We start from the raw sequence: 27,803 nt of genomic DNA, 5'->3' as shown, positions 1-27,803 counted from the left end.
TCTTACAGTGAATAGGACGACCCTCACAGAAAAGAATTATCTGGCCCCAAATGTCAGTTAGTGCTGCTTCAGAAGCCTTGCTGTAGACGAACAAAAGTGTCACATTATATCTGTAGATACAGACGTGGCTCGTTGTTCCAGAAAGGCAAGGAGCTGTGGCTGGGAAGCGGACCATCAAGATACCATGGTGACCAAGGACAGGAGCCGCTGGAGTTAAATGAGATGGTTGTGCCCGGGTGTGAGAAGTTGAAAACATTTTATTTCAATTCTATCCTTGGGAGGCAGCATAAATAATCACAAAAGACCACAAAGGTCACCGGGGAAGAAAAAAAACGGTCAAGAAGTGTGAGGAGATGAGAGGGGACACTGTCTAGCTGCAGGGGGTGGAGGGCGAGGAGACCCTGCTTTAGCTGGCGGAGAGGGTGGAGGGTTCTTGGAGGAAAAGCCCAAGGGGTGGGGCTTTCCCCGCCCAGGTCACCTGTGGGGGTGGCGCTTGGGGAGCCCTGGCCTCTGTGGATGGATGTGCTGCAGGGCGGCCAAGGGACAAGCAGGTGTGGGGGCATAATGCTAACAAGAGAGGAGTGGACACCCGTTTCTTGACACCCCCCCCCCCCGCAGGCCAGATCTCACCCCCAGACTGTGACTTTTCTGAGAGCAGTGTTTATAGACTCGGTGGGTAGTGGGCAATGAAGGGAGAAAACAAGGGAAGAAAAAAGAAAATGTGTAGAAGACCAAATGAAATATGGCGTCTCAAAGAGTTGCGTGACCTTGGGCCACTCCTGTTTCCTCATCTGCAAAATGGAGGGAGGATGCTCCCTACTTCTTGGAGCGGATGTGAGGCTCAACTGAGACCCTACGTGTCAAAGAACCGCGTAAACTTTAAAGTGCTATACGGACGCGAGGGGCTGTGGTCGTTCTACAAGTGTAAGGCTGAAAGTGGCTGAGACACAAGCGGTGAGGGGCACACGTGGAGCAGCCCTCAAGTGGTCAGACCCCTGCTCTGCCTTCCCCAGGGCCGAGCTCCACCCTTCTCAGCCTCAGCTTCCAGGAGGAAGAGGCCTCATCTGAGGGAGTCACCTGGGGAGTGAGAGCAGAAGGTGGGGGCCAGGAGGGTAGAGGGGCACTGAGTGTGGAGGGCCTCAACTAGGCAGTGTGACACATTGGCATCACTAGTGTTGGGCAGACAGGAGCAGTGGCTTCCGGTTCTCATTCTCCACAGAGACCTGGGCACTGGCGAAGCCCCTGTGGGAGCCACTGGGAAGGGCCCTGGCCCGGAGTCTGGATACACTGGGTCCTGGTCCTGGGCCAGCTGTTGACCTTCCGGGTGACTTAGTAAGTCACTTCCCCATTGCAACCCTCAGTTCTGTCCTTTGTGAAACGGGGACACTATTCTCTACCCTGCCTACCTCACAAGTTAAATGGGAGAAGGGTGTTCCAAGAGCTTTGAAGAGAATCATGGGAAGGCAAGGGGTCATTATGGCCTTGGCGAGCAATCCTCTTAATTCCCTGAAGACAAGAGAGAGGGGGCGAGAGACAGAAAGGAGCCGGGCTGCTTGCAACCCTTGTCAGGTGAGTGAGCCTTGTGGGGCTGGCTGCCGGGGAAGAAAGGGAGGTGCGGGGAGGGGAGGCAAAACAGCTGATGCCTGTAATCCAGCCCTTTCTGTGCAGTCCAGCGGGGATGTTGGGAGCCCCAGCGGGGAGTGCCGAGATGTCCCGGCGACAAAAGTTCAAGTTCTGTGAGTACTGGGGGTCCTGGCCTCCCCCTCTGCTCCCTGGTCCACTGAGGACACCCCTCAGGGAGCCCGTGCTCTTTGCCCCGCAGGGGAGAAGCTGGCTCCTGGGGTGGCCGCCAAAGGGTGGGTCTCCAGGAGAGGCTGGGGACTTTATTAGCATGAGGTCAAGAGATCAAAGGTCAGCTTCCAGTCCTGGAGGCGGCAGGTGGGGTCCTCAGGCTGTCCCCAGCTCCAGTCCCGGCTATGTCCCTGGGGTCACCGGAAAAGGGGAAGTTAAGGGACGAGTAGAAACCACGGAGAGATCGGAGGTCAGCTTAGAAGGCAGCCCAGCCGGCGAGCTAACAGTTCTTGGGGCTGTTGCGCAAGTTTTTCAGTTCCAGCTGCAGCTGCCGAATGCGGATGTCCTTCTGGGCCAGCTCTTCTTTCAACCGCCGGATCTCATCCTGCTGCCGGAAGAACATTCGGAGGAGCTGGGGTGGAGGAAGAGAGGGGCCAGGGCGGCCGGGAGAGAGCAGGTGAGAAGGCGATTTCCTGAGTGGGTATCGTGCCCGCCCCTGTTCCCCGTCAGCCTCTGCCCTTCTCTCCCAGGCCTCCCCCTGCCCCCACTTTAGTCCCCGGAGGCTCTTGGCCCTGCCGCATGCCCTTCTCTGGACCCAGCTCATGGCTGCTACTTCCCTGGGGAGGTATGAGAGAGTCCACGTGGGCCCCTTTCCCAAATATCTCAAGCTCACCCTTTGAGGGGGGCAGACATAATACTCTTACTTGCCATTTGGAACGGGGACCTTTATTATTATTAATTTTTAAATGTCTATTCAGTTTTGAGACAGAGAGAGAAAGCCAGCGGGGAGGGGCAGAGAGAGAGAGGGAGACAGAGGATCTGAATCGGGCTCTGCACTGACAGCACAGAGCCCGATGCGGGACTTGAACTCGTGAACTGTGGGGTCATGACCTGAGCTGAAGTCAGAGGCTTAACTGACTGAGGCACCCAGGTGCCCCATATTATTATTATTTTTTAAGTAGGTTTCAAGCGCAACGTGGGGCTTGAACTCACGACGCTGAGATTAAGAATCATATGTTCTATCCACTAAGCCAGCCAGGCACTGGCTTTCAGATTCCCCTGAAAGGGAACCTTTCTAAAAGTCTTTTTTTTTTTTTTTTAATCTTTCTTTCTTTTTTTCTTTCTTTCAATTTTTAATGTTTATTTTTGAGAGAGACAGAGACAGAATGCGAGTGGGTTAGGGGCAGAGAGAGAGGGAGACACGCGAGCAGAAGCAGGCCCCAGGCTCCGAGCTGTCAGCAGAGCCCGATGCGGGGCTCAAACTCACAAGCTGTGAGATCATGACCTGAGCCGAAGTCGGACGCTCAACCGACTGAGCCACCCAGGCGCCCGCAATCTTTATTTATTTTTGAGAGACAGAGAGACAGAGTGTGAAGTGGGGGAGGGGCAAGGAGAGGGAGACAGAGAATCTGAAGCAGGCTCCAGGCTCCGAGCTGTCAGCACAGAGCCCGATGAGGGGCTCGAACTCGCGAACCGTGGGATCTGGACCTAAGCCGAAGTCGGACGCTTAATCAACTGAGCCACCCAGGCGCCCCTATGATTCTTTCTTTAAGTGACTTTTTTTTTTTTTTCTTTAAATCAAATCGGTACCGGTTACATCTGTTCAGAGGGATGATGTGCTATTTGCCCCTGTGCTAAATGACTCCACACACTCCTGTGGCTTCCAAGTTCTCAAATATTCTTTGCCTAACCTTTTGGTCAGGTTTCGTTTAGAAGAAAAAACAGCCGTACTGAGGTGTAATTCACATACCATACATGCCACTCATTTTAAGTGTACAATTAGCAACAGCGAATTTTAGTAAGATTGGGTAAAATGAATTTTAGTAACATTCAGAGGCGTATAACCGTAGAGTCTTCTCTTCTGTGCCACACTTCCAGTTTCTCTTCACACTTAGACCACTGTGTCCACCATTTACAGCCTAAATGTCTAGCCGGTTGATCCCAATCGGCAGCGGTGGTTAAAATTGTGGGTAAACCCAGAGTCAGCAGGCTCTGAGCGAGTTTCTTCACAGTAAGGAAGGTTCACGAGCTTTAGTGCAGGTTGTGGTATCTGTGTCACCTGCTCAGAGACCCTTGAAAACTTTGCTCCAGGTCGGTTTTGGTTCATACAAATCAGTCGTAGCTCAATGTTACTTGATTTCACGGCTGCTCACCCCTGCCTCTTCCACGCTGGGTACTAGAACCGACCTCAGGCTCTTGTTATGGCCCACCTGGACTATCGCAGCAACTCTCCTACCTCTACCTTCTCAGTGTGCTTAAAAAGTGTTTTTTTTTTTTAAGTGGAAAATGCCAAATATATACTAGGGTGGAAAGAACCACACTATGAGCCTCCAAGAACTCATCAACTGGCTTCAAGAAATAACACGTGACCATTTTTGCTTCATCTCTACTCCTACCCAATTCACCTGTCCCGCTGCCTCCAGGGATTATTTTGAAGCAAATCTCATTTATCCCATGATTCCACCCAACCCTAGGAATCGGAACATCCCCCTACAATGGTACGAAACATATCTTATAGCAATTGTCAGTTTGTCTTTCAAATTTCCCTTCAAGACTGTGAGGTCCCAAAGGTCAGGAATAGTCTTCGTTTGACAAATAATAGTGATGATCGTTAAGTTGGTGTGACAAGAAACCTCCAAGATGGCCGCTGTGTTATCCCCTCCCCTCAAGGGTGGACTGGGCCTAGTAACTTGCTTCAAATGAATAGAAAACGGCAGAAGTGATGGTCTGTCATTTTCAAAAAAACTATGACTTCCATCTTGGACACCTTCTCTTGCTCACTCCAAGGGATACCAGCTGCCATGCTGTGAGCTGCCCTATGGAGAGGTCCATACGGTAAGGATCTGAGGGAGGCCTCTGGCTGATAGCCCACGAGGAACCGAAACCCTCTGTCCAACAACCTGTGAGCGAATGCGTCCTTCCAGCAACCATGCGAATGAACTCAGAAGCAGCTCCTTTCACAGCTGAGCCTTCAGATGTGACAGCAGCCCAGCTGACAGTTTAACCACACGGCCTCATGACAGACCTTGAGCCATGGGCATCCATTATGAGATACTATGAGATAATAAAGGTTTGTGGGTTTAAGAATTAAGTTTTGGGGTGATGTTTGACACAGCAATAGATACCTGTACAGTTAGCCTCATTGAGCACTGAATATGGGCCAGGAAGAGTGCTAGACTCTTAGAAAATATCTCTTTAATGCTCACCGCATTTCATATCCCCATTTTACCACGAGAAAGGTCAGAAAACTTGCTCGGGCACAGCCAGGAAATGGCCGAGCCCAGAATCAAATGCAGTGGAGTCCAAGTAGTCATCTCTACTCCAGTGGCATCGAGCCACGTGCCTGGCACAGGGCAGCCATCTGTGAACCCTGGCTGGGCTGAACTCAGTCCCTGGTATTGACACCAGGGACTGGGGGTACCGTTGAAAGGAGAAGCCTTCGGGGGGCATGGGTAAGACCCAGCTATGGCTGTCCCTGGATGACCTGCCCTCCTTCTAAATGATACAGAGAGTACTTTCATAAACACAGCCTCTTCCCCGCCAAACAGGAAATTGTCAGACCCCGTCGCTGCCGCGGTGCCAGGGAGGAAGGCCGCGCTGTAATGCCTGAGGCCAGGCTTTCCTCTGTTAGCCAGGAATTTATAACTCCCGGAACAGCAAATGACAGCGACGTTCCGAAACGGATTCATGAGCCACGGAACTGCGTGGGCTAGTGAATGCGAGGGCTGGGGGTGGGGCATCAATATCGCTACCACATCCCAGCCTCTATTTACTGGGGTCAGAGGCAACGGAAGCCAATAGCAGGCTACTTATGGCATTTGTCACAGAAAGAAAAATGCCCCAGATGGAGTCGGCTTAAAGGCCTGCAGCCCATAATTGAAATGTAAAGGTCTCGCTCTTCTAGGACCTGTGGAGGTAATAACTTATATTCCTTACCTCGTTCTCTGTCCTGGGTGGGACATTCTCTAATAAATCTATTCCATTGACCACAACGCTCTTCTTTTCTTTGATGGGAGCCTTAAATACCATTTTTGAGGACTTCTTATAGCCTTCCTTCAAAGACATGAGCACAGGATCTACGAAAGGCAAGGGAAACGTTCACACTGGCAGGTTGGTCGAGTGTCGAGTGATGGTGCTTTTCATTCACACCATCCTTGGCAGCTGGCCGAGCGTGGGGGAGTCGAGCAGAGGCCATGCAAAGGGGAAATGGGTGAACTCGAGTGAAGGCAAAAGCTGCAGGTCTCGAAGCCTCTTCCGGGAAGCCCACCCGCACGGTACCTCGGTTGATGCCCCCCAGCCATTCATCAGGGGTCAGAGCTGGCTCCGTGCCTGGCGTCATGGGGTAAATGTCTTCCTGGTAGGAATCCGACTGCAGTGAGGGGAGCAGAAGAGTGGACACATAGGGGCCGCTGAGAGAACCCCTGCTGTTCAGCAGCCGGTTCTCCTCGCTGACCTCCCGCCCAGCTCCCGCCGTCCCGCCTCCAAGCCTTTGCACTCAGGTGTCTCCCATGTGGAATCCCCACCCTGCATTCGTTAGCAAGCCAGACTGACCCCACCCTAGAACGGCCCCCAACTCCCACCCCAGATTGGGCCTGAAGACCCCAGTCCACAGGACCTTCTTCTGGGCTCCTCAGGCTTGCAGTCCGTGGCGAGCCAGCTAGGATTCAATGCGGGGGTCCCTTTGGAGCCCAGCATGGCCCCACTCACCCTCCGGGGTACGATCATGGAGATGGGCTCAATCAGGCCCTTGAGAGTCACCAGCTTGTAGAAGCGGAACACCTCGCAAGCCGACACATCCAGCCCGTGCTTGGGCATGACCCCTGTGGACAGGCACACGTGGCTCCATGGGGTCCCAGGGATCCCCGTCAGCACCCCTCCTCCCCGATGTCCTTGATCAAGAGGGTCCTTGAGCACTTAGGTCTGGAGGCAATGCTCTATGCTGAGGGCAGCAGGTGGACCGGGGACTTCTTGAGTCAGACCCTGTCTCTAAGTAGTAACGTCTCAAATAAGCCAGTCCTACCTCACCAGGGTGCATGCTTTAGATATGGGGCCTTTTATAACTGGAAGGGGCTGTTGGGATAGTTTAGTCTATTCCATTCTTTTTATAGATGAAACTCCTAAGGGTCTAGGGGAAGGGGCTTGCCCCAGGTAACAGAGTATGGCTGGGGCAGAGCCACAGAGCCTGTCACCTTTTTTGTTTCTTTTTTTAAGGTTTTTAAAAAATGTTTATTTATTTATGAGAGAGAGAGAGAGAGAGAGAGAGAGAGAGAGAGAGCTGGGGAGGGGCAGAGACAGGAAGACAGAGAATGCGAAGCGGGCTCTGTATTGTCAGCACAAAGCCCGACGTGGGGTTCGAACCCACGAACCGTGAGGTCACGACCTGGGCCGAAGTCGGATGCTCAACCCCCTGAGCCACCCAGGCGCCCTGAGCCTGTCACCTGAAATAAACTAGCTCCCCTAAGCTTCTGTGTATCTGGTCCTCAGAGAGAACAAAGGAGAGAGAACCCTTTCTCCACGCACCCTAGAGCCCGACACTGCTGTCGAGTTGTGTATCTAGGACTGACAGGGTGTGCATGCCTGGTGCATGTATTATCCGTGTGTCCCCACTCGCCACAGCGTTCCTAACGGCTGCCTCTACTCGACGCCCGCCGAGGAAGCAGCGCGGTGTGGGGTTAGGAACACAAGCTTTGGTTCTGAGTCCTGACTCTGCCCCTCTTTCTGGTTGGGAAGGTCTTGGGTAGATCACCGCCTCAGGCTTCAGGTTCCTTGGCAGGTTAGAGGAGGACAGTATGACCCTTCACGAGACGGTCAGGGGATCGGGCCAGAAGATGCTCATTGACTGCCTGCCACCCTCATGAGCGCAGGGGATGTTAGTTTCTTCTTCCGTGACGTGAACAGGAGTTAAGGTTGCAGCTCTCCTTGACTGGAACGGAGGTCTGCTCTTCCAGATACAGGAATTCTAGGAGCCGCAGGGAAGTACTATCATGGTACCCAGGTGGGATTTAGAGCCAGTAGGGCTGGTTTTGAATTCTGGCTCTGCCATGCAGGATCTAGGTGACCTGCCCGGGGTGAGTTACCCAGCCACTCTGAACCTGTGAAAGGTGCCTGGCTCATGGCAGATGCTTTGCAGTGGCCGCAGGTGACGGGGGCGAGGAGAGACAGTTCTCCTCGGTCCCTCTCTCCTCCTCAAGTCCTGCTGACTCGACTTCCGAAACACCTGGATTCATCTTCTCCCCATCTTCCCGCCTCCTCCTTAGTTACCATCCTTTTCCTGCCGCCTCCTTAGTTACCATCGTTTCTTGGCTAGAAGTCCACAGTGGCCTCCAAACCAGTCTCTCTGCCTCCCTCCTGTCCTTTCAAAATCCGTTCTCCCTACAGAAGCCAGAGCAATCTTGGACTAACATTTCAGATTGCGTCATGCTGTCCCATCTCCCACCCGCCTGCTTAAGACAAAGAAAGGCCTCCAGTGGGTTCCCAGTAAAACCCAAACTCCTTCCCCTGTGTGACGGATGGCTGTATGTATCAGTGGGCTCAGGAAAGAAGACTGCCCTCCCCTTCCAATCCGTTGAGGGTCCGAATACAACAAAAGGCAGAGGAGGGAGGAGGTCACCCCTTTTGTTCCTGCCTCATTGTTTGAGCTGGGACAGCTCCTGTCACCTTCTCCTGTCCTTAGGCTGGGATTCACACCATCAGCTCTCCTGGTTCTCAGATCTTCGGACGTGGACCGAACGTCACCTCCAGCTTTCCTGGGTCTCCAGGAAGCCAGCAGCTCTGTTTCTCCGAAGACCCCTCGTGATTACACCTTTCTAACCCGTCTCATGGCATCCGGCCCCTGCCCTAAGCTCCTGTCCCCATCTTCTGCCATGTCACAGAGTCCACGCTTAGTCACCCGGACCTCCGTTCTGTTTCTAGAATATGCCAGGCTCATTCCTGCCCCAGGGACTTTGCATCGATGATCCCTCCTGCTGGTCCTACTCTTCCTCCTTCCTGCTTTTCGGATCTCGGCCTAAAAGGTCACCTCCACGGCGAGGCCTTCCTTGACTACCTGGTCGAAAATAGCCCCCAGTCGCTCCCTGTTCTATTGCCTCAGTTGATTCTCTGCCTAGACCTTACTACCATCCAGTATTTTCCTTCCTTAGGTGTTGACTGTCTGTCTCCCTTCAGTGGAATGTGAGATCCCAAGAGGAAGGCTGGGTTCTGCACTGTTTCCCACTGAGTCTAAAGGCTGCCACACGGCTGATCCCCAGGAAGTGTTTGTTGAACGACGGTGTGAAAGGGCAGGAGGAGTCAGCTGTTCGGCCAGGTGCTCTCCATCTGAGCTTTACAACAGCCCTGAAAGGTAGGCTTGATTTTTCCCTATTTTACAGATGGGGAAACTGAGCCTCAGAAGGGTGAGCTATACATTTGAGCCAGAACGTCGACCTAGGTCTGACTCTACTGTCCAGGATGCTTTGTATTCTACTTGACCAAGAGGTGACAGTGAGGAGGAGGAGGAGACGACAGAGTCGGGGAGGGGTGAAGTCAATGGAATGGTCACTGGGCCTGTCTCAGGGCCGCCATCTTGTTGCCAGTCACTGAGGTGGGCTCTCAGGTGGGCACTGATGGTCTGGAAGCTGGCTCTCAGGCCGTATCCGTAGCACCAGATCCCCAGAGGGAACAAGCCAGACTCGGGCTCCGAGGTAAGGAGGGAACGGGGCCCCCGAAGAAACTTCTTCCAACGGGCTGATTCTGACCCCAAACAGGAAATTGCTGAATCATATGCAATGCCAGTTGAGAGGAATGAAACTTTTGCTGTAAGACTTTAGCGGTGGTAGAACGGGGGGGGGGGGGGTGAAGAACTCACTACGCTCCATCAATTCGGGACCCTCTGAAGGATTTGCTTAGAGGCTGGGGAGCCTGGGAATGCATGGATGGGGACACCCTGGGACTTCCTCCTGTCCTCTCAGGCAGGGACAGAGCTGCTCCTGGAGACTGGGGTCCTGGCTTCCTAAAGGCTTCAGGAAAGTGTCTGGACCCAGACTTTTCTCTGACCTTTAGTTTTTCAACCACCTTACAAGAGTTCAGAGCCACTTGGAACGCCAGTATCCCCATCTGCAAATGGGAATGAAGCCTGTGTGGGCCGCTGATGACCAGAGGTGATGGAGGATGTCAGGCACCATGGAATGACAGTCAGTCAGGTGGGTGGTGACAGGCTGGCGAAGAAGGGCAGGCAGACCTTCCCAGGGGCAGCATCTGCAGGTTCTGACTGCCCATGAGCTGTGGGCTTCTGACTCTGATTTTCATTTAAAGGCAGGGGTGACCCATGAACCAAACATCCAGTCTCTTGTTCTATAGCATAACAGCCATGGAAGCCTCTGGACCCCCTTACCTAGGCCTTTCTGCGGGGCTGGGGAGCGGAACTCCATGAGGTAACTCAAGAAGGGCTTCTCAGTGCTGATCTCGTAGTACCGGATGTTTCCATCTCCCTGGGGGCAGGGAGAGAGGGAGGTGAGGAAAGTGGGGGCGGGGGTGGGCTGGGCTGAGCAGGCCCCGGTCCCGGGGGTCTGCTGCAGAAAGCCTCAGCGGTGGTCCGAAGACCAGGGAGACCTGGCCTCTAGACCCGTGGCCGGTCGTCACAGGGGACTTACGGGGTGATGGGGTGGAGGCGGTGTGTGCGTGTAGACAGCGTTTGTGATAGACGAGGCCATGTTTGCCAAAAAGCTCCCGGCAGGTGCTTCGAAGGCCGTCATTAGTCACTGCGCTCTACACTTCAGGCTCTGAGCCTTATCCCGGTGTCCACCCCACCCCAGTGCACCTCGGAGGGAACTGTCAGTCACTGACACTTCAGTAAGAATGAGTGTCAGACCTGAGGGCGGGTTTTGATCGAAGAGAGTGAGAGAGACGACCAGAGAGGTTAGCCTGGCTCTCCTCAGGGGGTAGGGCAGGAGCGGGGGGGGGGGGGGGGGGCACAATGGTGGGGGAAGGGGGTCTCCCAACAGGCTGCCCCAGCGCTCCCCACCCCCCAATCTTCGACTACCTTTCCAGCCAGGTAGAGCATGTGGGTGTCAGCATCGTAGAAGGGGAACAGGAGGCCCGACAGCCCATCAATTTCCTCCTCGATCAGGGGCATGGATAGGTCCTCCTGCAGGGAAGAAGGCCCATATCAGCTTACGTCCAGGCAGGATGGCCCCTTACCTTCCCCGACCCCAGCACAGCCCCCAGGACTACAACTCTTTCGTGTCACCGCCTGGCCTCCCCGTGGCTGACCTGGTCCCAGAGGGCGATTTGTCTCGTGTTCCACCTGGAGACCCCTGTCGTGAGCAGTCGCTTCATGTTTCCCAGGAACACCACTCGGTTCACTCTGTGGTTTTTGCAGTTTGCCTCCTTGCAGGGACAGAGAAAGCTGCTAAGCCACGGCCGCTGGATACTAGGAAACCGTAGTAGGCTCAATGGGGGCCCCCAAAAGATATGTCCATGCCTTAGTCCCTGGAATCTGTGATATGGGGTCCTTAACTCCCCTGGATCACCTAAAGGTCACGGCGAGCATCCTTGTAAGAGGTGAGAGATACAGACACACAGAGGAGAAGGTGATGTGACTCCAGAGGCAGAGACTGGAGGATGTGGCTCCCAGCCAAGGAAGCCAGCAATCATCAGAAGCTGGAAGAGGCGAGGAAGGGTTCTCTCCCAGAGCCTCCAGAGCTGAGAGAGAGCTGTAAGCCACTGTTTGTGGTGATTTGTCACAGCCGCCAGAGGAAGCCAGGTCAGGTGCTGTGGAGCAAGAGAGCCCTGGGACCAGGAGCCCAGGGAGCATAGGGGACTCACGGGGTCACTTCTCGATAACTTGCTTCACCCAGGGCTCCTTCTAACAGAGCCAACCTCCGCCTCCACTCCCCCTGCCTCTCGGCTCTCGTCCCTTCCTTCTCCTCCTAACATGCAACAGCCCTTTGCCTGCATGAGTCAGCATCAGGTCGGATACCAGAGGCTGGCAGGGTGGTGCAAAGACTCAGGCTGGCGTCACCTGCTCTGGATTTCAGTTCCACGTCTGTCAAAGAAGGGTGGCCCTGAGGAGTCCCACCCCTCTGGCCTGCGTCACGTCTGTGGGGTGGAGCTTGGGTTCTCAGCTCCTTAACTTCTTCTCCGCTCAGCATGGGTTCTGCACCCACCCCCCTCCCACCCCAGCTTGGCCTGAATTCTTTAAAAAAAATTTTTTTTTAATGTTCATTTATTTATTATTATATTATTTATATATAATTTATTGTCAAACTGGTTTCCACGCAACACCCAGTGCTCATCCCAACAGGTGCCCTCCTCCATGCCCGTCACCTGCTTTCCCCTCTCCCCCACCCCCGATTCCCCCTCAGTTTGTTCTCAGTATTTAAGGGTCTCTTATGGTTTGCCTCCTTCCCTCTCCATAACTCCCCCTCCTTCCCCTCCCCCATGGTCTTCTGTTAAGTTTCTCAGGATCCACATATAACTCTGCCCGTAACTGAGTGTCCGTCTCTACCCCCCTCCAAGGCTCAGTTCCCCTGCGTGAAAGGGGGAAGAGCAGCCGAGCCACCCCCCCCTTAAAGGCTGTCGTGAGGATTAAAGGAGTAACGTCCTGGGGCCCTTGGTACAGTGCACGCCACACGGGGAGCTCTGAGTAAATGGCGGTTGATGCTAATGATGCTAATAACTATGAGTGTTATTCTCTGCGATGGTGGTAGTAGGTGGCTTTCTGGTCTTGCCACTTCGGACTCTTCTGAGAGAAACACAGCCGGGTCAAGCATCGGTCCTTGGGTAGGAGGTAAACCTCACATTTCTCCCAAAGTTTCCCTCCCATTCCATCCATGTATGCCCCACGCCCGGCACACAGAGGGTGTTCGAGAAGTTCATTTCTTACTCCCTGACGGCATCTAATCCCTTCCTCGCGGTCAAGACCCGGAACACTCAAAGATCAAGGTGGAGCTAAATTCTCCATCAACCTCCCCGCTTGGAGCCGTCTCTGGGGCTGGTGCCCTGAGCCATCTCCCTCAGGCCAGTCCCCACGCAGGTGCCTGGGTAGCGAGTCCCAAGTCCCCTCTCCTGTGCCCACGATGGGGCTTGGGCGATACCCAAGGATTTGTGCCCTGAAGGGTGCCACCAGTTCTGCCCCCGGAGCAGGCCAGAAGAAGCCTGTCTGGGGAGAGGGGTGCAGTGGGGAGGGGAAAGGGTGCTGAGGTCTCTCCCCACCCAGAGAAGCACCCAGAATCCACAAGGTCAGCAGGGGTGCAGGCCAGGTGCGTGGGAGAAGGGGAGCTGGCACGGCCTTTTCCTCTAGGCCTGCCTGAAAGCCAAGCCCCACATCCCGACACCTTCCCTTCCCCTCAAAGACGGTGGGGCTTCACCTGCAGGACGCGGCCAGAGCGTGGCTCAATCACGCGAAGCTTCTTGTCCTTGCACGTGGTGGTGAGCAGGCTGCCGTCGGTGTTGAAGGACATGCAGAGGATCACATCTGAGTGACAGTCTATCATCTTCACCGGCTCACCCACGTCCAGGTTCCAGATGAGGACCTGCCAGGGGGTGGGCATGCCAGAGGCAGGGTCAGCCCTGCGGCTGCGCCGTGAGGCGTCTGTCCCGGTCTGCACCCGGTGGCCCCGGGAGAGACGCCCCGTGCCGGGTCGGGGTGCGCTGGGAGGCGGGAGGGTGGCGTTAAACTCTATGTCAGAGGCTGATGCTCCCTGCTGCGCAAATCCACTACTGTCCCTCGGCAGATCCCAGCCCCAGCCGGGATCGGTTTCTGCTACCAGCAAGAAGGATTCATGTTCCTGGCCAGGGCCCCGTGCTGTTCTCTTCCCTCCACCAACTTTGCTCCTTTTTCCCACCAGGAGGGCAGCGGCCACTTCTAGATTTAAGAAGGGGCCCGGCAGAGGGTATGGGCACGGAGTGGGCATTCTCTTCCAACCCGTAGGAGCCAGAGAAGCCAGACAGGCAGCCTCCGTGGACCCCGGGAAAGACAGGGCGCACAGAAGATGCCCGGCGGTGTACAGCGACTGAACGAATGAATGGACAGGCGGGTGGGACAGTGTTGATGAACGTGCTCTGGAAGGTAACAGTGCCCCCTACAGGCAGCTCCTCAAGACCCACGTTACTCCCCCCACCCCCGCCCCCCTCCCCACAGCCGCGGCCTAGCAGCTCACCTTGTAGTCATAGCCGGCACTGAAGAGGATGTTGTTGGTCGTGGGGTGCCACTCGACCAGCCCCACGCGCCGGCTGTGCCCGTGCAGCTCGAGGAGAGCCTCTGTCATGTTCCGCTTCAACCCACCCTCGGGGATCTCCCAGATCCGCACCTGCAGGCGGGGGGACGGAGGGCTGGGTGGGCAGGGCCAGGAGAAGCCCCTGACAGCCCCCTCCTTCGGACACCAGGCTTCCCAGATCTGCCCAGGGAGGCATCTGCTGGCCAGTGAGGCGGGTAGAGCCTGACTGAGGCCCGGGGGAGGCTCCGGGGTGCACTTTAAGAGGAAGGTGACCATCTCTTATGCCTTTGGGAGGGGGTTTCTCTGGCAGGCCTCTGCAGCCCTAGACAACTCATACTGCTGGGATATTGCTACAGTCTAGCTCGTCCCAGAGGGCCACACAGTAATCAGCTTTTGGCCAGTGTTGTATTAAAAGCCTGCCTTCGCTTCCCTTCCCACACCCTTCTAAGAGCTCTGACCTCCGTCCCAGCAACTCTGCTGATACCCCGTGGAGCCGTCCCTTCCTGTGCCCCCCACCAAGGGTGGACACGTGAGCAGAGGAAAAGCCATCTGGGAGGCTGGGAGGCCCGGAGTCTCTCCTGAGAGATGAAGAACTAAGGGGCAGAGGTGGATGGGACGCTGGAGCTCCCCAGGAGAATGGGCAGAGCCTGGATGCTGCCACTGTTTGCAGTCTTCTGGACACCTGGGTGGCTCAGTCGGTTAAGCATCTGACTCTCGGGTTAGGCTCAGGTCATGATCTCACAGTTTCGTGAGTTTGAGCCCCGCGTCGGGCTCTGCGCTGACAGCGAGAAGCCTCCTCGGGATTCTCGCTCTCCCTCTCTCTCTCTGCCCCTCCCCCGCTCACGCCGTCTCTGTCTCTCTCAAATAAATAAATAAATAAACTAAAAAAAAAAAAGAAGAAGCAGAAAGATATGATGGGCCAAGCGAAGGCGGGACACACGGAGAAGCAGAGAGCAGAGGCCGTGTGGCCCCAGAGAGAGGACGTGCGCAGTTTCTCTGCCATCTCTGAGTGTCCCCCTCATTACTGACGTTGGCCGTGGGGGACTTCCGTGTCTCTGGCCAAACATACCCTGCGCGGTTGCAACCGTCTCATCTACAAACGGGAGAGGAAACTCTTTGCCTTGCTTTGCCTACCGGTAGAATCAAACGAGATGCTGGTTGGCAAAGTCTGTAAACTGTAAAGTGCTCTAAAGACCTAAGGAGTTCTAGTCCTCGTTACAATTGTTGTCGTCAGTAATGCCATCGGTTGCATGCTCCCTGGAGAGGAAAGAACACACGTGACTGCCATTTAGGACACCTTTAAAGCAAATCTTTTGAAAATCTGAACTCCACCTTGGCCAGGAAGGAGACAAATGGGAAAAACAGCTTTGAGATACCATTTATAACCTTCCAAAATAGCCACCCCGGGAGGGGACAGGGCCAGGGGTTGGCAAGATTATCTCCTGGAACTTGTAGATTCCGTTGGTGTTGGTAGTATTATAAATCAGAGTAACTCTTTTGGAAGCAATTTGGCAATCTTTAGTAGGAACCATAAAGACATTTATGTTGTATCCTTTGACCTAGTAATTTCACTCTGAAAATCCAATATAAGCAAAAATCTCCATGCATGAAGGTGTTCATTGCAACACGGAAAATTTAGAAACACTCAAAGTGGCCAACAAATTAATATGTTATGTCATTATGCGATGTTAGCTGTTCAATGATACTTCCGAAGCCCATGAGTAAACAGGGAAAGCCAAAGACAGTCCTAGGGACAGGGGAGAAGGCTGGGAACTGGGGGCACCCCTGAGGGAATTCCCTTGGCGGTTTCCCTTCTTGAGGTTTCCCCCCGCAGATTCTAGCAATGAGTATTTCCCACATCATGTGTGTTTCCCCGGAAGACCCAGCTCTGCACACGCAAACGTTGGAGGCATGGGGTGAGAAAGGCAGGTTCAATCAAAGGTTTGGGGTCACCCTTAGGTGTATCATTCTGTTAACAAAATACACTCGGGGTGGGGGGCGGTTGCTGGGTGGCTCAATTGGTTAAGCGTCCAACTCTTGACCTCCTCTCAGGTCATGATCTCACGGTCCATGAGTTTGAGCCCTGAGCCAGGCTCTGTGCTGATGGCATGGAGCCTGTTTGGGATTCTCTCTCTCTCTCTTCTCCCTCTCTCTCTGCCCCTCCCACATCTCTCTTTTTTTCTCAAAATAAATAAATAAATAAACTTAAAAAAAAAAAACACTCAGTGGGGTGCCTGGGTGGTTCAGCTGGTTAAGCATTTGACTTCCACTCAGGTCGTGATCTCATAGTACGTGGTTTCGAGCCCCATATCGGGCTCTGTGCTGACAGCTTAGAGCCTGGAGCCTGCTTCGGATTCTGTGTCTCCTTCTCTCTCTCTCCTACTCACGCGCTGTCTCTGTCTCTCTCAAAAATAAATACACATTAAAACAACAACAACAAACCACTCAGGGCACCTGGCTGGCTCAGTCGGTAGAACATGTGACTCCTGATCTCAGGGTTGTGAGTTTGAGCCCCACACCGGATGTAGAATTTACTTAAAAAATAAATCTCAAAAAAAAAAAAATGTTTAAACAACACACTCGAGAAACAGTTATAATTAGGGGACAGTTCGCGATATTTTTCTGACATGCTAATCGCCTTTGGTTGCTCCAGCTCTCTGTGAAAGCCCAGCGCTCAGGAGGCGCCTGGCTGGTTCAGTTGGTAGAGCGTGTGATTCTTGATCTTGGGGGTCATGAGTCTGAACCCCATGTTGGGGGTAGAGATTACTTAAAACAAACAAAACAAAGCCCAGAGCTCGCACACAGCCCTGCATGGTGGTGGGGGTTGGGGGGGTGAGGTGATAGGGGACCCAGCAGGACCCAACAAACCACACACCCCACACTTTTTTGTCTTTTACGCAGAGGGAGGCTGTTACGCATGTTCTTCTGCAACTTGGTTTTCTCCCGTAACAGGTAGTGGACATCTTTCCACACCAGGACACATGGATTTACCTTATCTTATTAAGTGGCCGGGGCGGGGGGGGGGGGGGCACCTGATGCGTGACTGTGCCAGGATGGGTTTAATCAGCCTCTATTAACGGACATCAGGGTTCTGCCCACTGTTGTCCCTGTTACAATTCACTCTGTGCCGAACAGTCCTGTAATACAAGCTTGAGTGTGGATATTTCTGTAGGGCACGTGCCTACAAGCGTTTCATTTTTTAATAGTCACTGTAAAACTGTCCCCGAAAAGCTGTCCCAGTTTTCACCAACAGAGTCTGAGAGCACTTCTTTACCTAGGTCTCTAACTCTACCTTCAAAAATAGACTTCTGTCCACCCAATAGGTTGACAATGACATCTCACTCTTCGGGTTTGCATTTCTTCGGTTCCTAGAAATACTTGGCATCGTCTTCTGTGTTTATTGTTTGCGCTGGAGGAGGAAGCTCTGGAAGCGTTTGGACTCAAAGGGATGAGCCTTTGAGGGTCATAATGAAAGGCCAGTGTGGACACGTCTGGAGGCAGAGGATGCTGTCTATGGGCACCTTATACTGTGTCCTGAGGACAACAGATGAGTATATACACGTGGACACCAAGGCAGTCAGTGCCTAAGTGTTGACTGAGGCAGGAGAGTGGCCTCTGGGCTTTGAGAGAGATCTCTGAAGCAGAGATTACAGACTCATTCATTCCACACTCGCACCTCTATGAGCCAGAGTCCTGCTAGCCAGGGGATTGTGCTGAGCTCGCCTGGTGCCCTGCTCCTGAGCAGCACACAGTGGGGCAGTTAAGGGCAGAGAACCCATGGAAACAGAGCTGAAGGGGGGCTAAGGATGGGTGGGGAGGGTCTTGGCAGAGCAGGGCTAGAAGACAGGATGTTGGCCCAAGTTTGAAAAGAGAGGCTGAAGGATGTGGGGAGGGGGGAGGAGACAGACACAGGACCAGTGTGCATGGGGGGTTCCGGCACGGTGGCTGGGGGAACCGCAGCCTGAGCGGGGTAGAGCAGGCCGGGAGAGAGCAGGCAGGGAACGGAGGAGGCCAGAAGCCATGTGTGTCACACCTAGTCACGGAGGCCTCAGGAAGCAGCTTCTCTTGGGCCGGGTCTCAGGAAGAGCCCATTTCCAGAACAGTCCAATTCCTGAGCGTCAGCTAACTGAGGCGTTTCCCACACCAGGCTAAGGTAGAGGCGCGAGGGAAGCTGTGAAGTGGGGATCCGCCCAGGTTCTAATCCCACTCGCTGCTGGATGACCTTGGAAAGCCAGGTCACCTCTCTGAGGCTCAGGCTCCTTGTCTAGATGATGAAGAGAGACACGTGCCCCATGTAGGGTCAGACTACACTGGGCTTCATGTCCGTGGGAGTCTGAGGCTTTCTAGCCACAGCAGCGGATTTGCTGGGATGACAGCTCGGCCTAGGGACCCAGGGGCTGAGCCAAGGGGATGGGGATGGCAGGTTGTGTCTGTGCCTCTGAACTGGATCCAAGTCCCATCCATGGAGCCGAGGCCTGCAGGGGAAGGCCCAAAGAGCTGTTTCCACCAATGACTATTAGGTGTAGGGTCCCTGGCAGGGCTTGGGGAACCCGATGGAAAATGTCCTACGGAGAGGGAGAGAGGCACCTCGCCTCACCCCCATCTGATACCAGCCACTTCCCTCCCTGGGCCCCAGTTTTCTCATCTGCACGCTGAGGCCATACTAGTTAATCTCCTGAAGTCCCCTGTGTTTGACATCATCGAATGTATCACTGGCGAGGGGGCGAGATGCTGGGTCTCCTGCTATAGCACATAGCTGGCACCGTGTGCCATGGGAGCTCAGAGGAGGAGCTGGAGTGAGTTCACAGTGGGCCTAAGCCGCTGGGATCGGCTCAGAGGTTGCTCTGGAAAGTTACTTCCATTCAACAGGAAACCTGGTAAGGGCAGACAAACCAGATTTCTGGAAGGAAGGGGTGGAGAAAGGTGGCAAAACACTCTCTCTAGCAAGCCAGCTGCGCCCCTTTTCAGGGCCCTGGCTCAGAGCCCTGTTTAACTCAGCTACATTCAATGCAACCAAATATGTTCCATGGCTCCCTATGTCACACACACCAGATACGGGGCAGGAGAGGGTATCCTTCATCTCAGCAGCTCACAGTTTTGTGGGGGAGACAGCAGGCAGGGCAGACAAGGCTAACGGGAGACGGCTGATAAGGATTGTTAATAAAGTTACAAAACCAAGTGTCCCTGTGCCTGGGGAGGGGGCAGCTGGCGAACAAAGGGAGAGCTCTGCAGTCTAACCAGCTCCGTTCAAATCCACGCTCTGACCTCAGCAGCTTCCCCCATTCCTTCCTTCTCTCCTGGACCGAATCTGACACCTTAGAGAGGACACGATTTGTCCTTCTGCCTATCGATTCCGAAAAAGAGAGCAGCTCCCCAGTGCCAGGGCCCAGACAACCTGCCAGGCCATCCCACTGGATGGTCGACTCCTCCATGCAGGGGTAGGATCCCCTGTCACCATCCTTGCCTTCAGCGCAAGGAACGGTGCCTGGCACATACCTGTTGAATGAATGAGGCAATGGAAGAATCCTAGAAGCCCAGAAGCTTTGCTATCACATCATCAGCAGGTTCAGCAATGAGTCATGAGTCATCCCCTGACCTGGCGGAGCCCTTACGCCAGCTGCTGGTGAGCTGGGTAGATGCGAAATCACCCCTGAAATCCTGGTTTGGAAGGGGTGGGGGGATTTCTCTCTTGGATTTTGAGGTTCACCATTCAGCTTCATCTTTACCCGGAAACCAGTGACAGAAGGCCTATTTGGGGGCCCAGTGAGCAAAGAATGACATGGAAAGAGCACTGGGTCTCTGACTCCAGCTCTCTGGTTGCCCCAGGGGCTCTAGAGAGAGTTCTCAGTAGACAAGAAACACAAACCATGGTGTATTTCGTTCTGATGCTGAGCCCAGTATGATCTCCATTTTACAGGGGGCAACTTGTGTGCAGAGAGTTAAAAGAAACTGGTCCAAAGTCACAGGTCTGGGAAGGGGCAGAACCAGGATTTGAACCCAGGCCTATGGACTCCTGAGCCTGAGTGGCAGGTCTGTCGGTGAGGCCTCAGCCAGGCCATCGACCTCTCTCAGGGTGCCTGTCCTTCCATCTCTGAAAGGGGTACGTTGCTCCCTTCTTAGCTCCAAGAAGTGTTGGTTCTCTAGAGGGTGGTGTGTGTATGTGTGTGTGTATGGAAGGGCAGGGTGGTGGGTGGCTTCTGGCTGCTTCCCCGCAGGGCTGATATCCTGCCCCATCCCACTCACAGTGCCTCGGGAGAGGGGCATCCTCTCTGAGGGTGGGGGTGGGGAGGGAGGGCAGCCTTTGGATAAAGGAGCAGAGGAAGAGAAGGCAGAGGAAAGCTGCTGAGCTCAGCCCGCCCGGGAGAGGGGCCTGCCTCCCTCTCCCCCCACCCCGCCCCTCCCCGGGACCACCCTTTCCCTCTCCTTGAGATGTCAGAAACCTCTCCCTCTCTCTGCAGCTGCTGGCCCTCTGGGAAGGCTAGGAGCACGAGGCTGGAAACCCATAGAGCCCTTCCCCGCCGCCTGCCAGCCACCCTCCCGAGCTGCAGCAGAAGCTATAAAAAGCACAGCCGTTCAACAATAGGTGACATCACCCAGCGGCGGAAAGAACTGGATTCTGCCAGATGCCAGGGAGAGTTATGGCCCCTATCTCTCCCTCAGGACGGGAGCCCCTCGGGAAAGGGCCTGGGTATGTTCCACTGGACCTCTGGCGGGACGGGGTCAGACTCCCGAGGCCCTCCTCTCTCCCTGGGGGAGGGTCGGGGCGTAGGGGATGGATTTCACTGGAGGATTTTCAGGGATGGGGCATATGGGAAAGGAGCTACGGAGCTGGGAGGGCTTGCTGGCTCCCTTCAGTGTCCTCTGGACGTTCTGAGAGACAAGCAGAGGGCAGTGGAGGGGTGAGAAGAGGTGGGCAGGCACCGCCTGGAGACGTGGTCTGGATCTGCTTCGAACAGCTCCTCTCTAGCCCTTGCCGGCGGGTCCCCTCCCTAGCCCCCCGTGAGTAGCGCCTGGCACTTAGTAGGTCTGCTGACTGACCTCCTAACCCTGGTTCTGGATGTCACGTCTGGTGTGCAGGAAGTTGATCATTTGGGCCGGAGTGGGTTGAGGAAGGGTGTCTCGGTGGCTTGCCCCTCGAGGCGCTTTGATGGAGGCAGGTCTGACTGGCCTCCTCACCTGACCTTGGGAGCTGCGGGCTCCTCCCCCGCACATCCCAGGACCTGTGGAGGATGCCGCCCCTCAGTGTGCCCTCGGTGGGTTCCCGGTACGGGGCCTGCTCAGACAAGACACCGAGATGTCAATGCTGAGTGTTTGACGGATCTGAACTGCCAGCCTTCGCGGCGCTGAGCCTCAGTTTCCTCATCTGTAAACCTAAGACTGTTGGTGAGGTGCTGAGGAGTGCTGCCTGGGAGTCTGGAGACCTGGGCTCTGGCCCCACCTGTGCCCCGCCTCCCTGCGTGACCTTGGACTGAGTGCTTCCCCTCGGGCCTCAGGGACCTTCTCCGGGAGGGGCTACTCCAGCGTTGGGGTGGCCAAGCCACATTCCAGGGCTTGTTTGGCTCCGGGAGGTGGGGGGCCTCCTCTACAGAGCCAGCCGTGAGCCCTCCGGCCCGCCAGCTCCCCTTCCCTGATCCCTGGGGTGCACAGCGTCCCCTACTCGTGTTGAAATCCTACCCCCTCAGCTGACAGTATGCGGACTCAGGGCCTCTGGGATGTGACTAACTCATGAGGGTGGAGCCCTCAAAAGTGGGATTAGTGCCCTTTTCAGAGCCTCCAGAGGGACCCCAGCCCCGTCTGCCATGTGGGCCTACAAGGAAAAGAGGGCCCTTCCCTGACCACGCTGGCACCTGATCTCGGACCTGAGCTCCAGAACTGTGAGCAAGTGACTCACTTTACAAGCCACTCAGTCTGGTGTTTTGTTACAGTGGCCCGGGGACTATGACCCCCACCCCCCGCCCCTGCCCGCAGGCCTGTGCCTTCTCCCCGGGCCTCCTTCAGCCCCTTCTCTGCCTGCAGTTAGCTTTCCCTAACTCCCTGTCCCCTGCCTGCACTTCCGGCAAAACGAATCCCGCCTCCCCGTGTGCCTAGCGCTCTGACTTCATTCTGCCTTGCGCTTCAGCGAGTGGCGCCCTTCTGCTGGTGATGTTTCCGGAGCGGCACAGAGACCAGCAGGCATATGCTGGGCACAGACCTCCTTTCCCCCTCACAGTGGCTGCCAGAGACACGGATCACTCTTGCCGTTACCCAGAGGAGCAAAGCTGAGGCTCAGAGAGGGTAAGTCACACGCCCTTGGTCACCCAGCTGGCAAGCGGTGATGCCAAGATTCAATCCCGGCCCGTGGGATTCCACAGCCGAGCTCCCTTTGAAGGGCAGCACCCGGGAGCACGGCGGGCACACAGCGGTCCTTCGGTCAGTGCGTGTGACACTGAAGAGGGCCGCTCGGCTGGTGTGGTCGGGGCCGGGGCCTCATGCTTTTCCTGACACGGGGCGCGGAGAGCTGGTTTATTGGCCGGGCTCCTGGAGCAAAAGGCACCTGACTCACAGAGCAAGAAGGTGCTGAGCTAGAACCGGGCAGGGCCGTCAGGGCGAGCGACCCTTCCTCCCTCCCGCTGAGTCAGGCAGAAGCTTGGACCAGAGGTGGAGCCAGGGCTCCGAGAGCCCTGGCCTGTCTGTCCCTCCCTGGGTCAAGCTGGTCACTGCTCCTCTCTTTCCCAGCTGGCTGCCCTGGTGAGACACGGGACACCGGGGCGGGGTGGGGGGCGGGCAGAGGCTTCCAGCTCGGACGGTGTGGACTCGTGTCATGACGTCACTTGGTTGAGCAGGGAGAGCACGGGCTGTCCAGCCAGCTCTTAGAGGACTGCTCCTCGGCTTCCTAGTTGTGTGACCTTCCCGGCCCTCACTTTGGGGGCGGCAGTGCCCCTGTCACACAGGAGGACTCGCCACACTCCAGCTCAGACTGAGAGGAGGAGCTCCGTAGGAGGCAGCCCCCACTTTCAGCGTGTTTGCTCCCCCCACGGCTGATGACTGTCGCCAACACCTCAGCAGGCAGGGACGGAGCTGGCTGGGGTCGCCGCGCCCCTCTGTGGGCTCTCTGCACCCGGACGAGAAGGCTGGACGGCTCCCCCACTGGCCCCCCTCTCCCGCCCAGCCCAGTGCCTGGCGCACCGACCGCTGAGCCCTCCCGCCCCACCAGCTCCAGCTGCGTCCTTCCCAGCCCAGGGTGGGCAGGAGGGAGACCACACACAGGGAGGAAGGTCTCCTTTTGAGACCACCGACGAGTGCCGAATCACGTACCTAAACTCCTTGTTTTACTTCTCACCTACAAAATCGACACCTCCAAAGGAAATCACACTCAAAGCACAAGATCTGCCAAACGGTCCGTGGGTTCGCTCTCTTCGTCCTTTCCCTAGCTCCCTCCCCACCCCGGGGCTGGCTGGAAGGGTGACAAAGACGACAGAAGAAGGGCAAAGACGGAGAAAGAGAGGAGTTTAGGAAGGGAGGCCTCCAGGAGGAAGCAGGGGGGAGGCCCCTTCCTGCTCACCGACGTGTCCTCTGAGCACGAGGCAATGATGTTGTCAATGAATGGGTTCCACTTGATGTCCAGCACGTTGCCTTGGTGACCACAGACCTTGGGGTAGTTGGGTTCAATCCTGCCCGTCTGCCGAGGAGGAAGAGAGAGAGAGAGAGCAGGGGATTAGTTTGACGGGCCTAGGGTGGCCCTGAGAGGACAGCCTTTATTCTGGGCTTCTAAACTGGACTGGAAGGTCCTCGAGGACCTACCCACTATCTTATTCACCTCTGCATTTCTGCACCAGGTTGGTCCAAATCGTTCTGTGGCTGTGTCCTCCCCAACCCTGAATGGTAATGGGGCAGGGGACACAGAAGAGTGATACACCCTTGGTCCATACCATACCCCTGTGCAACTTAGGAGAAGGTACCCCTTCCCCAAGTGAAAGTTTCAAGTTAAGATGCTCCCGTTCACCCGAACAACCAGAGCCTAGAGGGCAGCAGGCGTGGCAGTCCACACATCCAGCCACGGGGCATGTGCTCTCATACTCCCCCCAGTGCCCATACTCCCCCCCTGCCCTCTAGGGAGGCGCCAGGGTCAGCAGGAGGCTCCTTCCTGCTGCTCCAGGAGTCAGCAAAGAGGCCTGAGTCTCTGGGTCCACCTAAACACTATCATATAAGTTACTCTGCCTACGATGTGACCAGTGCCGCTCCCAGATGTGGATGCTTGTTCAGTGCGTATCTTAAACACCTGTACCCAGTGCCCTGTGGTTCAAAGCATACTCTATGGAGTCACACAGGCCTGTGTTTGCATTACAGCTCTGCTACTTTTTAGGTACGTGGGCTTGGGAGAGTCAGTGAAGTTCTCTGAGCTTCAGTTTCCTCATTTCTGAAATGAGGGCAGTAACACCTGCCTCTTAGCCTTTTGTGAAGACCGAATGAGCTAACGCCTAGCAAAGTGCTTGGTGTGTAGATTATCATCATAGTGAATGCTCAATATATGATGGTAGTAGTATTCTCATGCAGATTAGATAATGACACCTCCTCCAGGAAGTCCGCCCTGATCCCCGAATGGGTTAAGAGCTCCTCCTCTATGTGGTCATTGCATTCTGTGCTTCCTTCTATTACAGGCACCGTCATGCACCATTGCAGCCTGCTTCTATTTGTCTGTGAGCAACTGAGGACAGTACCTGTCTCTTGTCTCTGATTGTCCAGCTCCTTACAAGCCCGGCACGCACTATGTGCTAGGTATATGACCTGAAAGACATCCTTCAAAGGGAATTGATTCCACAAAAGATGGAGGAGGGGAGGGAAGGGAAGGGAAGTCCGTTTAATGAAGGGAAGGAAAATGACAGGCAGAAGCTGTGTTTCCATCCCCAGGCTTTTTAATGCTAGATTTTTGGGGCATCGGAGGAAATAGGAAGGATCTTCCCAGTCACCGCCCATTGGCTAAGAGCGGTTAGGTCCTCAGAGGCACCTTAGGCCGGTCATACCTCCCTGCTTTAGGTTCCTCAACTGAATAACGAAGAAGACAGTCCATTTTTGTAAAGCCTCTGCTCGCGTGCCCTCTGCCTCACCGGTACGGTGGGGTTATTTCAGAACATGTGTCCTGCTATGACCTCTCCCCACCCACTTCCTGTCCGAATCTCCATCGGCTCATTTCCAGATCAGCTGCGTTTTTTGTGACACGGCAACGGTGAGACGGGTAGAGAAAAAACAGACCGAAGAGAAAGTGGCAATGGTGGAGAAAGAGAGAGAGGAAAACAGCACCCGAGGGGTACTCAGGAGAGCTCCACTGACATTGTGCATTGTGGGAAAATTACAGAATGGACGAAAAGGGACTGGGGTGTACCAACACCAGCTACAAATGGTCCCCTTTGCCATTTTATGGGGGGATGCAGTTAGAGCTGGAAAGCCTATTTTAATGACTTTTGGGCTGCCCGGCTATTTCTTTAAAACGAGACTCTAGGGGCGCCTGGGTGGCGCAGTCGGTTAAGCGTCCGACTTCAGCCAGGTCACGATCTCGCGGTCCGTGAGTTCGAGCCCCGCGTCGGGCTCTGGGCTGATGGCTCGGAGCCTGGAGCCTGTTTCCGATTCTGTGTCTCCCTCTCTCTCTGCCCCTCCCCCGTTCATGCTCTGTCTCTCTCTGTCCCAAAAAAATAAATAAACGTTAAAAAAAAAAAATTTAAAACGAGACTCTAAGCAGAGACTGAGCCACATGTGACCATGGCTTTGGTCAGGGTTACACATGATCTTCTTTTGGCTCTCACACACCCTGTGATTCAGGTATGAGGACCTTCAGGCCCAGAGAGCTTAAGCAACTCACACGAGTTTACCCGGCGGAAGGCCAATCAGGGGTTCCTGCCGAGGGGTAACCCTCAAGGCTAAGCTTTTCGAAGGCCACTCTGCTCATTTTGGCCAACTCCCCTCGTGCAGTCTGACCTCTAAGGGCAGACAGGCACTGCGCTGTCTGCTCCCACAGCTCACACCCCCCTCTGACAGAGCCGTCCCTAACATCTGATCCCAAAGGCTGCATCTGAGCGGTCCCCGAGCAAATCTTCTGCATTAAGCTTTTGGCGCCCAGCCCGGCCCAGCCTAGGCAAATCTGAGGGGCACCGAGTCAGTCGATAGGTGGCCATCAGCTAAAAGCAGCTTCTGGCCAGCAGCCTGTGTGGGTGATGCACCGGACGGACAGGTTAAGCGGCATCACTGGAGTCCACTGAGAATGGGGCGAGGTCAGAGCCCTGCACTGGGAAAGGAATTCGTCTTTTTAAAGCTGAGAATGATCCTGATGTAATGTACACCCCAGGTGGACCTCGCCTTACACAATGGAGACATTCCCCAGTGGGGTGGGGAATTACGACTGTCAGGACTAAATCACATTGTTGCTTATGTGAACGGTGACCCCCTAGGGTTGTGCAGTGTGTGACTTGGTTGGCTGCACATAATAGCAGCCCTCAAGGGAAGATCCCCCCACTTTCGACCTGGCAACCCTGCTTTTCCTGTTTATATCGTAGGGTTCTACATAACATTTTGTTTGCAACACGAGTTCCACTGCTAAGAAAAAATTGTCTGAAAACCATTGTTCTATGGAGAAATCAAGTAAATTAAAAAACACAATTATTAACCCCAGGAAGAAGGCTGTATAAGAAAGCGAATGTAAATCATAGTGATAATGATTTATGTACAACATTTACATAGTTGTAATAATATAAATCCTGGATATTTATTTAAACAAGAGTTACACTATAACATACTGGGGGCACAGAGGTAGGGAAAGTGCGTGTGCGTGTGTGTGTGTGCGTGTGTGTGTGTGTGTGTGTGTAGTAAGAGGGGAGACTGAGCTGGAAGAGAGCCAGATCCTCAAATTCCATAATAGGAAGTCAACACACAATGTCTAAGATTTAAAAAAATCCAGACAAGGCAGTGAAAGCATATAATTAAGAAATATGGGGATAAGTGCAAAAAGAAACAGCTAAAAGCAAGGAACAGAGTTCCCCTCGGGGTGTGTAGCAAAGGGGGAGAGGGATTGGTTACAGGCAGTCGTGTGCTGGTAACTGTTTAACTGGTTCTCCGAGGGAAAAAGGCCCTGGTTTGGAGCATTTGCCAATCCCAGTGGCAAAAATATTCCCACTACGCTAATTGTAATCTACTAGGGTGATGTCACCAAAAGTAGAGTCAGAAAAGCCTCACAACAGACCCATTACGTAAGCTTTCTACCATGTGCGTATAATAGACACCAGTCTCCTCAAGAGCACAGAGAGTGGTAAAGTAACCAGGGAGTAATGAGTTATCAACATTCAGTACCTCTGTTTCTGATATAATTTATTTAATTGCAAGTTTGCATAACTTGGTTTTTAATAACGGCCATGTTGACCAATCGGCGTGGCAACGGGCTCTCACAAGCCGATACAAGCCACTTGTACCCTAGACCTCAAAGTAGCCCTGGGCTTTATGAACTCTGGACAATTATCACTCCAATGGACATAAAAATTAAAGCCCAAATAAATAAATAAAAATGCACACACTAGGCGTTCTAAAGGAAGCTGGTTCTGTTGGGTTTTTTCTTACATGGGAACAATCCCCACCCCAGACCCCCCCCAAACGCCACTGTTTTCTGTTCCAATGTCTGTGAAGTCACAGACTGTGAAATCATGACCTGAGCCGAAGTCACTTAACCGATCGAGCCCCCAAGGCGCCCCCTGTTCCCATTTCCGTATGGGGGGGGGACGACTTGAGACCCAGCGCAGGTCTGGTTAGTAACTGCCACACCACACTGCCTTCTACACTCTCATCCTGACACACTGATGC

At 54.5% G+C, this 27,803-nt stretch overlaps 1 protein-coding gene and 2 long non-coding RNA genes across 5 annotated transcripts in view; 2 read left to right on the top strand and 1 right to left on the bottom strand.

The window, feature by feature from the left end:
- Window positions 1–239: 239 nt before the first annotated feature.
- CORO2B (coronin 2B) overlaps window positions 240–27,803 on the bottom strand; it is a 134,406-nt gene continuing 106,842 nt past the window's right edge. For all 3 annotated transcript variants that reach the window (XM_086711054.1, XM_086711053.1, XM_086711051.1), the window contains 10 exons: window positions 23,527–23,643; window positions 13,929–14,078; window positions 13,137–13,301; window positions 11,038–11,154; window positions 10,808–10,912; window positions 10,160–10,256; window positions 6,499–6,611; window positions 6,070–6,160; window positions 5,728–5,867; window positions 240–2,203 (listed from right to left, as the gene is read on the bottom strand). In XM_086711054.1, coding sequence (XP_086567180.1) covers window positions 2,072–2,203; window positions 5,728–5,867; window positions 6,070–6,160; window positions 6,499–6,611; window positions 10,160–10,256; window positions 10,808–10,912; window positions 11,038–11,154; window positions 13,137–13,301; window positions 13,929–14,078; window positions 23,527–23,643 — 1,227 coding nt within the window. In that variant the 3' untranslated portion in view covers window positions 240–2,071. The remainder of the gene's footprint in view (window positions 2,204–5,727; window positions 5,868–6,069; window positions 6,161–6,498; window positions 6,612–10,159; window positions 10,257–10,807; window positions 10,913–11,037; window positions 11,155–13,136; window positions 13,302–13,928; window positions 14,079–23,526; window positions 23,644–27,803) is intronic.
- Window positions 2,147–4,882, top strand: LOC147580296 (uncharacterized). Its single transcript, XR_015252745.1, has 2 exons — window positions 2,147–2,248; window positions 4,072–4,882. It is a non-coding gene; the product is annotated as an uncharacterized LOC147580296 (long non-coding RNA).
- LOC147580295 (uncharacterized) lies at window positions 20,356–24,789 on the top strand. The gene is made up of 3 exons (XR_015252744.1): window positions 20,356–20,673; window positions 22,105–22,259; window positions 24,623–24,789. It is a non-coding gene; the product is annotated as an uncharacterized LOC147580295 (long non-coding RNA).

Source organism: Puma concolor, chromosome B3 (genome assembly GCF_028749965.1).
Source record: "Puma concolor isolate L17-30 chromosome B3, mPumCon1.1.hap2, whole genome shotgun sequence".
NCBI classification, from domain to species: Eukaryota; Metazoa; Chordata; class Mammalia; order Carnivora; family Felidae; genus Puma; species Puma concolor.
The sequence above is the reverse complement of the archived record's forward strand: the minus strand, read 5'-3'. Positions and strand labels throughout refer to the sequence as shown.